Source organism: Chaetodon trifascialis, chromosome 2 (genome assembly GCF_039877785.1).
Source record: "Chaetodon trifascialis isolate fChaTrf1 chromosome 2, fChaTrf1.hap1, whole genome shotgun sequence".
Classification (NCBI taxonomy): Eukaryota; Metazoa; Chordata; class Actinopteri; order Chaetodontiformes; family Chaetodontidae; genus Chaetodon; species Chaetodon trifascialis.
In genome coordinates, this window is record NC_092057.1 from 6,400,578 (window position 1) to 6,410,797 (window position 10,220).

Below are 10,220 nucleotides of genomic sequence, written 5' to 3' on the forward strand. Positions count from 1 at the left end.
CAGTGACCCATCACATTCTGTGATTTGATTAGTGGTCTCTCCCATATGTGACACACGACCAGGCGTTGATATGAATACAGGTGAACTTCGGTCAGTTATGCCTGGTCCCAGTGCACCCCCATTATATAGATCTCCATTGCAAACGTTACAATTTTATTGTATAGAGGAGCATAAAATGGAATCAAGTAAAATCCAAATACTTTAAAGTTGTAGTTACATAACTGCAGCGCTCTGTAAGAATAAATCTAGTAATTACTTAGCTATTAGGCTGCTATTATGCGTTGCCGTTGTTATTCAGGTTAAGTTGTTAATTAAAGGAACATTTCACAGAATTAGCCTTTTGACAGTTTTCCATACGTGTTCATGAGTGGTGGCAAAGAGAGGATGATGTAACTAAAAGTTCATAATGGCATGACGTGTGTTGTATAGCTGCCTGGTTTTAGCTTAGTTATACAATGTCATTTCAGAAATGAGAAAGTTTTTTTTTTTTTTTAAAAAGGGGGCACTAATTGGCAGTATTACAGTGCGACAGTAGACAGAGAAGTAGAACCAATGAGCTCTGTGCACTGTAGCTTAAATTCCAATGGGGTTGGAAGATTAGTGCAAACATTCACGCCTGAAGTTACTCATTTAATAAAAATCTAAATTAGTGCAACGGTCATGGAGGAAGTGCGAGCTGATTGGCCTTCAGTAGAACTAGGGACAAAGTGACAGGTCTGTCTGGTATGGACACGAAAGTAATTTACAACACAGCTTTAACATCAACTGCTTCTCTGATTGGCTGGAAGTGGTAAAATTTGCCGATTGATTATTGGTGCATGCACCTGTCATTGATCATTATGTTAACCAATCATCTGCACCATATGTGGGGGCGTCAAGGAGGCGTAAACGTTTCTTGCATGCTGATTGGCGCGGTCACATCAGAGGCCTTGTTTGATAACACTGGGAATCCAAAACAGAGGAACAAGACGAAGGCGGCTTCGTTTTCATTCAGGTATTAGCGATTTATTTTCAAGGCACCAGCCGGGGATTGCACACTATTAATACATTTAAGACATCCAAGGTATGATTCTTAGTTAACACACAATTGAAAGGTCAAGGGGATGGCCTCGGTAATGTTGGATGAACTACGAACTTCTAGCTAATGCTAGCCACCTAGTTAGCTAGGCAGCTAAAGATTGCTATTGCTATGTAGCTAGCCAGCTTGTTAATGTTTATGCCGCCGAAATGTCAAGTCGCTAACTTTGCGTTAGTGCAGGTGTTTTTCATAACCGCGATAAGAACATGTTGTATAGGAGTATTGAAGTATTCGTAGTGAAGTGGGGACACACCCCGTCTGACACGTGTGTTTAACGTTATATAATCGGCATACTGATGTATTGTTAGCAGTGGAAGCTAGCGTTAGTGTTATGACAGCTAAGAGTTGCGTCATTCATGTAACGTTAACGTTGATTTTAACGTTTTGACATTATTTTGAGAAAACACTGCTACATTTTTTTTACTCTTATTCGATAGAAAAGTCGTGTGTTGATCGTATATATATATATAAGTGCATTATTATTCCCCGATTTTTTTCAGATGGTAGCATGTATACACCAGCAGTGTTTGTACATACGGAGATAAGTCAGGCTTAATTTAACAGTACTGTGACAGGAAAGACTTCAAGGTTGTCCTTCAGGTTAATCGCATTTTTTAAGGATATTGTTTTAACCATTCAATTATTTAATTATTTGGGGGTAACACTTGAAAGCAAGGCCTGTCGGGCCGCATTTAGGAATATTTTTTTCATTAATCTGCCAATTATTTTCTCCATTAAAGGATTTGTTAAATGTCAGAAAATAGTAAAAATAAACATAAACAGTCTAAAGGCCAAGTATAATCAGTTTGTTATTATATGTGACAATAATATAACTATTATCAGAGAGACAGGAACCAGTGAACTTCTGGCATTTTGCTGGATGAATGACTGGAATGTTTAACCAAGTATCAAAACAGTTATTGATTAATTAATTTAAGCAAATTTAAAACAAACGACACAAGGTTGGTGGCAATAGGTGCAACATTTTAGACTTTCTGGTGTTGTCATCCCCTCCTGAACAAACATGCGTTTTCTGAAATGCGATTTTTTTTTTTCCCCCCCCCCACAGTGTTCAGACAGCAAACCCCCCTTCCTCTGCATCCAGTGCTTCTCCAGTGTTTGTGCTGTCGGGGTGATGTCAGCAGCTTGTCTCGTGCGCCTTGCAAGGTGCAGTGGTCCTCATGTGGGGCGCAGTGGTTTTTTACAGATGGCCCTAGGCCCTCCCCAATTCCAGCAGGACAGCCAGCTTCAGTTCACAGTCTTCCGGAGACAGCTCTACAGCCCTTCAGGAAAACGGCACAGCAGCACACGCTTTGATGCAGACAGCAGTGGCCGCCCCACCACATGGGATTCATTTGGCATCTGGGATAATCGCATTGATGAGCCCATCCTGCTGCCTCCCAGCATTCGCTACGGCAAGCCCATTCCCAAAGTCAGCTTATCGAGGGTCGGCTGTGCCTCGCTCATTGGTCAACGCAAGGAGAATGAAGACCGCTTCCAGGTCTCCCAAATGACTGACAACATACTCTACTTCGCTGTGTTTGATGGACATGGTGGGCCGGACGCAGCCGACTTTTGTGAAAAATACATGGAGAAATACATCAAGTAAGCAAACCGGTAGATATGCTGATATCGCACATACATACCAGTCTTTGTCACATGAAATTAATTGACTGATTAACAGTTTGAATATCTGACTGTGACTGTGAGATGATTGTGAAGAATATCTTTGTACCTGATACTTCGATCAATGTAGTTGTGGTTGTTGTTTCAGGGACCTTGTGGCAGAGGAGGCCAATCTGGAATTAGTTTTAACGAAGGCATTCCTTGAAGTAGACAAAGCTCTTGCAAGGCACTTGCACTTCTCTCCAAACGGTAGGTTCTCTTGTGTTACATGTACATAGTTATACTGTGTATATATACGCACCTGTATATGTGTAATGATACTTTTCTTTTTCTCTCTTCAAAACCTAACTTACTTATCCTACTTAGGCTTTGAAGCTCTGGATTTCCCAACTGACATGACCTGAGCACTTTTGGTTAGAGGTCTGTCATTTAAGCCAAAGTTAATTAATGACTGATGAACAATAAACTAGCTACAAGTAGAGCAAACGCTAAAGCGCTTCACTGCTTCCAGTATTGCGTCCACAATGACGACAAATTCAAGGAAAATTACAACAAGTATGACTCATACGCTGTGGTTTTCACAATCGCCAGATCTCAACCCCCTTAAAAGCCATTTGAAAGGATGGCAGTCGAGGGACTTGTAGAGTTGATACCATCAAGCACTGACGCTGTTCAAGCTTGCAGTGGCCTGAAAGTTGTGTTGTTTTTTCCTTTAATTTGTCACGCATCTTTTGGTATGTTCTCAATCTGCAAAGTGTGTTGTTTAGCATGGGTATTAAAATTGATGTTGGGGTGATTTGAGCATCCCTTTAACAAATTCATGCAAAAAAAATTCTGTCAATAGATCTCGTGGCCTACATGTTTGCCCTTTTCATATAGAAACTTTCCAAATTAGCTTGACTTTTCTCAAAGGCCCTTATGTCTGATTAAGCTTATCTGTTTATATAAAAGCTAGTATATCTATGACGTGGCCATACATCAGCCACGCTGTGTGAAATGTCCCAATATGCCTGTGTGTGTGTGTGCATGTTATCTACGGCAGCTGCTGACCAGCTAAGAGCTGGAGCCCCTTGGCACCAATGTGGATGACGAGAGGCTAGATATTGAAGGAGAGTCCAGCGGGTCCTAAATCCTGGACTACTGGAAGGTTCCCTATCTTTCTCTCAATCCCCTCTTTCTCTCTCGCTCTCTCTCTCTCTCTCGACCTCTCTCTCTTGCTCTCTTCCTTTTCTTCTCTCACCAAGTGTATGCAAAGCTTCTTGTGAGACAGTGCTTCAGTTTGACAAAGTGTTTGAGATGTATGTTGTCAGTCACAGATCTAGTCCTTGAGATGCAGCATGTTTTATATGCAGAGCAGGCCAAAAAACAACAACAATAAAAAACACCTGTCTTTGAATCTCCAGTTAGTCACCCTGTTTATTCCCTCAGAGAGAAAAAGGTTTAATGCAGGCCTACAAAGGTCAGCAGATAAATCATTCTGTTTTAAGAAATGTGTTATCCCTTATGGAACTGAAGTTTAGTGTTTATGTGTACTTAAACATCTGCTGCTCAAACGTTTGCCAGACACACAAAGTTGTCTGGAACCATGTTACTGAGTTCAGTGTAAAAATAGCATCTTACTGTTTGCCTGCATTAATAGGAAATGTCACTAATAGCCATCATTAAGTACTAAGTAGTCACATTTAGGGCAGATAAGTGATGGATTTTTCACATTTGTAACTCTTAATAAATGCATGCAAAGCTGCAAGTACGACAAAGCACCGCTGTGAGGAAGTGTAAAGAAAGTAGTTTTCTTTTTTTTAGATGAGTTTATGTGTTTTTTGAATATCAAAATCAATACTGGACACCGATAAGTGTTCTGACGGAGAACATTTCTTATTTTTAGACTTAAGTCTGCTGTAAAATTTGCTGAAGAGCTCAACTGTGCTGAAAAACTTCAACCTGCATGTGTGACTGTCTCCTCTATCTATAGCTGTCTAACCTCTAGTTTGCTGTAAATCCACGTTACGACTTCCCACCCATGTGTTCATGTTTTAGTGTGTGGATGTGAGGTTGTGAGGTACACCATGTGGTTGTTGTGAACGGTGATCTTTTTTTTTTTTTTTGTGGGGGCCTTTTTATGGCACATTCCACCTCTCATGTTTCCTTTTATGTCTCTGTAGTACCCGGCATGAATGCGGGAACCACTGCCACTGTGGCCCTGCTGAGGGACGGCTTTGAGCTGGTGGTGGCCAGTGTGGGTGACAGCCGAGCCATGCTGTGCCGCAAGGGCAAGGCCCTAAAACTCACTGTCGACCACACCCCTGAGAGGAAGGACGAGAAAGAGAGGTACAAATATGTTTGCAGTCATGCCTCGTTTGTCAGTTTAGACAAAGGACATCAGCCACAGACAGTGGTATGAAACACCCTGAAGATACCCATAAGCTCATAAAATGAGTACAACATTGAAAGTTTTCCACTACGGCTCATTTGCACGGTTCTCATGCCTGTTAGAACAATTTAAACGTTTGTCTTTCTTATTGTTACGTCACATAATATCACAGAATAACTCCAATTTAAACCTGAGCAGCTATAATAAATGTAAAGGCCTGTGTGAAAGTGCAAGGCCGTCAAGAAATAGATTCGCTGCTGAGAATGAGAAAATAAACTCATATCTGTGAGAAAATGAGCAACTATTTAGGCTTTATTATCCTCCTAATCTCCGTTAACCATTAACCTGAATATTGCTAAAGATTCAGAATCCGTTCTTAGGTTTTGAGTCAGATAGCTTCAAAACGCTGAAGTAGTGCTGACGGTGCCGATGGAGTTTTATCTGCAGTAATGAGAAGGATAATGGTACTATTATTGTAAAAATCACTCTTCTTTGTGTAATCTCTCCCTCTGCACCTGCTTCAAGGATAAAGAGAAGTGGAGGCTTTATCACCTGGAATAGTCTGGGACAGCCAAACGTCAATGGCAGGTTGGCCATGACGCGTAGCATTGGAGACTTTGACTTGAAGAATATGGGGGTCATCGCTGAGCCTGAGACCAGGAGAATATCGGTAGGTTTGCAGAAGTGCAGTGACAAATCCAGCTTCTCAACACAAAGTGCATGGAGTTTGTGTCATATTACAAGACAGCATAACTGTAACACAGACATGTAGTAAAAAAATGCAAAGCAAACACTTTGGCCTTCATGAGCCCGGACATATTTTCTGATTTCAGCTTCCATCTATAAATGTGTACAGTGCAGATATTACAGCCTGCATCGCTCCACATTTTACCAGCAAAATAAATGCGATGATGTAAATGTTTTACAATGAATGCTGCACATCTGGATGTGAGATTTTCTCCTGTCTAAAGGAACAACTAGCAATGGAGGTTTTCACATCCGCCTCAACTTGTAAATATGTCTATAAAGACACAGGATAATTTAGGGTTTGACTTTTGTTGCATAATTCTGTGTGAGGGAAAAAAGTTTCTGAAAGTTAGAAATGTTGCTTAATTTTGCTTTTCCTTTCGTCAGCTGCACCATGTCCATGACTCCTTCCTGGCGCTGACGACAGACGGCATTAACTTCATTATGAATAGCCAAGAGATCTGCAACGTGATCAACCAGTGCCACGACCCCAAGGAGGCAGCTCACAGAATATCTGACCAGGTAAGATGTTCATATTTGGCTTTTAATACTCCCAGAGTGACACCACAGTGTCTGTACAACAGGAGAGTTTTGGAATTTGAAAGGCTGTTTTGTTGCTAGGGAGGCATTGAGTTGTGGCAGATTGACAATTGAAATGAAGGCTTTCATGTTCTGTTAGACAGACAAATCAATGCCCCCATAAACAGTCTCCAGGTAGAGTAGCCTTTAGTCACACTCCTCCGTTATGAAGGGAATATCTTGCAGCGTGTAAACTGTTGACAGTCGTCCAGAAAATACTTCATGTTTGGAAATATAAGAAAGCAGACCTTTATTTGAATGTTTATGGGTTTATTTATCTCAATCCTCTTGTCCCTCAGGCTCTTCAGTATGGCTCAGAGGACAACAGCACAATTATCGTGGTGCCCTTTGGTGCCTGGGGAAAGCATGAGAGCTCGGACCCAAGTTTCTCCTTCAGCAGAAGTTTTGTGTCCAGCGGTCGCTGGGCGTAGGCAGCAGGACATTGGATGAAAGGCTTCGGTCTCTGGACCGAAGTCATGTGTGCAATACAATCGAACAACGGTGCCCTTATGGAAACATGATAAAGAGTGTGGTTTGCCCAGACAGTAACACCAAGGGTTACAATGTGTTATTTAGAGTAGCATGATATTTATTAGCCTCGTGGAGTAAGAGGCTCTGAATTCATGATGTGCACTAAATGGAAAACATCCTCTTTATACAAGTTTTATTTACTAGCAAACCAATGACCTCATAGGTGCTAAAAGCTGAGAAGTGTGCAGACAGGAATTCATGGATGGATGCTGACGGTCTGCCATTCAGAAATTTTATCTTTTTAGCTTATATAATGCCTAAGTTTGGACTATTTACGTTCATGGTGATCTTAACTTGGATAAGTTGTATTTCAAAAACAGTTTGTGCGTCTGGATTTTAGCACCTGTTTAATTTGGAGCATTGCGAAAAACAATAATTGAACTGCATTCATTTGTCAGTTAATTGGAATTAATTGAACCTCTGTATGGGAACACAAAATCTATGTCAATGTTCACAGAACTTCATGACTCACAGGGTGTCTAGAACATAAGAATCGTGGCCCAAATAAGTTGGTGAGTAAGTCTTAATCACTGTTTGTCCATTCGGAAATTTAATTTTCAACGTGTGCATCTAAATTAGACAAAGCAGAAATATTAACAGTTCCATCTTTGAACATGCTTTGGTCCCACTTCCCCATAAACTCTTGGTGTTCTTCGTGCTTATAATACTCACTGAAGCACCTCTGACAAACATTGATGCTCAGTTGCACAACCTTGATGGTTTTGGGAGAAAATGAACGAAAACCTGTTACGTCGTGAACTCGTGTGAATGGAGTTGCTTAATGCTGTTTATACGCACAGCATTTCAGTGGCCGAGTGTCTAAAAATACGATGTTTCTTGCAATTTAAGCATTGCTCCTGCTTGTATAAGTGTTAATATCTGTACTGATTTGAAACAGGTCCTCTCGGGCACTAATAAGTGTTCAGGGTACAGAAATGTACAGTTTATGTTTTGTAAATAATTCTATTTATGTACATCTGGAAAACTGATGGTTCTCTGTTGCATTTACTTAACTCGTCTGAAGAGATATCAATATTTCACCTGGGCAGGAGCGTCGCCTGCCTCGTGCTCTGTAAAGCTACATCATTACAATCAGTAATTCCTCATTAACACCAATGATTTGTCACTCAGAAAGCGTGAAGCACACTTAATGCAACACTAAAGAGCTGATCAGCTAAGAGCCATGTATGACAATGTGAATGTTTGCTTCAATGCCCTCCATGACTAAAGAGTACAATCAAACCCTGCAGGGTGTAGGAGTAATTAAGCTGTAAATTGTCTTGGCTGACTGACTGTGAGTGGATCCATTTCCAGAATAAGGCAGATTAATGTGGTTAGATGTTACAGTTTTTGCTCACCGTTCATCTTCTGTTTCGTGGTTGTTAAAACTAGACAAATACAACATATTTATCATCATTGATGTCTTTAAGACTTTGTAACCTTTTGTTTCTCCTCAAACACCATTTCTAAGTGTTTTGTAAATACTGTTTTCCTCCTGGTCCACACATTGAATGATTTTATATAAGGACTTTGTCTTCATAATTAACACGTCCTCATTACAAGCCTCCTCATCTGTTAAATTCCCTTGTCGGTTTTTATTTACTGCATTCTGTTTGGCTGCTGTTCAGATATAATTATTGTAGCTGTGGATCTGTATCTGGGACCTAAATGTGACTTTCAGCAACACACTTAGTACTGTATTTTTGCTCTGAATGGCTTGTGAGACACCTCAATTAAAAACTACACACCAAAAGTTTGTGTTTGTGTTTCTCTGGTAGCATCATGTAAAAGATACACTTACAGATTATTACAAACATATTTCTGTATTTGTGAGAAGAGATACCGTGAAAACGACCGAAATATCGGTGGATATCAAATATCGGTTGGTGGGCGCTTTCTTGCCGGAAGTTCAAGTTAAACGTTAATTAGAAGTTTGTGAGCTAACAGGATTTGAACCAACAGGTAAGCTTTGACATCTTTACTGTTTTTAAAAAAAACAAAAACAAAAAACAACTGTCTAGTGAAAAATAGGTACATGATTTGACGTCTTATATTTAAAAGTTTTTACAATTCCAGCTATCAATCGATGATATATTGATCTATCAGTAACATCAATACGAAAGTAGCTTCCAGCTATGACATTATTAGCATTAGCCAGCTAGCTTGGTGAGATACCGCTGACGCTTTAGTGAAATTAAACAGCTTAAATAAGTTGTAACTTAGTTTGTGTAAGTAACTGAACCAATGCTGAAGCAACAAAAAAAAGCCTAACACCGTGGCCACTTGATAATCATATAAACTAGCTTTTTTTTTTTTTTTTTTTAAATCATACTTTTCTGTTTAAAACGTTGCTAATTAGCATGACTGTGTTTCTTGCTAACTCAAACTTCCTGCTGTTTGCGCCGTCTGGCAGCATCTCGCTAAGGACATTTTTCCTAAATGTCCACTTTAACATGGTTTAACCTGAAGGGTACGGACCATAGTTTATAAAGCAAGAATTTATACACAAATTAGCTCAAAATTGTACGCAATGACCATACCAGTGGTTTCGCATGTTTTAGCCCTTTAGCTACTGTTTAAATATACTGTACAGCTAACCATTTGGCTAACTGTGATGCAGATATTTACATTCTTACCAGCTGCAAAATGAATGTGCTGAACACATCAATGCATCAATAACTAAAATGATCAGAACAGAAATGATAGGAAACCAGCGTTTCCATTCAGTCATCCGTGTGGTGGTAAATAAAGGGTTAAAGCACTGTGCAGCTTGGTGGGATCTCTCTCGGCGGAGTGTGTGGCTGGATGGTGAGGCACCTGTCCCCGCTGTCATGAGCTGATGTTAGTCAGGCTCCACGTCTGTCTGCTCTGCCAGTCTGCAGCAGCGGCGCTCCTGAAGGCTGCAGCAGTACTCTCTCTACCATCTCACAGTCTCACAGACCGGTAAGTTACTGCAACAAAACTTCTCATTACTTTGCAGCAACATCATGGTGATGGTCATTTTCAGACGATTTTGGCAGCACGTGAATGTTTTGACTTGGTTTGTTCGATTGAAGATGGAGCAAGAATAGTAATTAAGGAGCTTAAAGTTAGCCCACCTGATTTGCCAAATGTCTTTTAGTTCTCTAAAGTGTACTGTATATTCAAATGAAGACGTGTGAACCAGTGCTGTAGAAAGGATTTTAAAATACTGAAGTAGTGTCGTTTTATGGATTAGTTTTTGTCTGGTTTGGTTGCAAAAGTGGCCAGAAAATAGGCATACAGTTACATTATTTGATCATTTCCAGA

General features: G+C 40.3%; 1 protein-coding gene across 2 annotated transcripts; it reads left to right on the forward strand.

Moving 5' to 3' along the window:
- The first annotated feature begins 876 nt into the window (after positions 1-876).
- ppm1kb (protein phosphatase, Mg2+/Mn2+ dependent 1Kb) lies at positions 877-8,688 on the forward strand. 2 transcript variants are annotated; one of them, XM_070975176.1, is made up of 7 exons: positions 877-994; positions 2,148-2,683; positions 2,853-2,953; positions 4,867-5,032; positions 5,601-5,745; positions 6,210-6,344; positions 6,701-8,688. In XM_070975176.1, exons 2-7 carry the CDS (start codon positions 2,214-2,216, stop codon positions 6,830-6,832), a joined length of 1,149 nt encoding a protein of 382 aa, XP_070831277.1. In that variant the 5' UTR covers positions 877-994; positions 2,148-2,213; the 3' UTR covers positions 6,833-8,688. The 2 variants fall into 2 exon arrangements, with proteins under 2 accessions (XP_070831277.1, XP_070831286.1); XM_070975185.1 differs by having other exon boundaries at positions 937-1,063.
- The last annotated feature ends 1,532 nt before the right edge of the window (positions 8,689-10,220 follow it).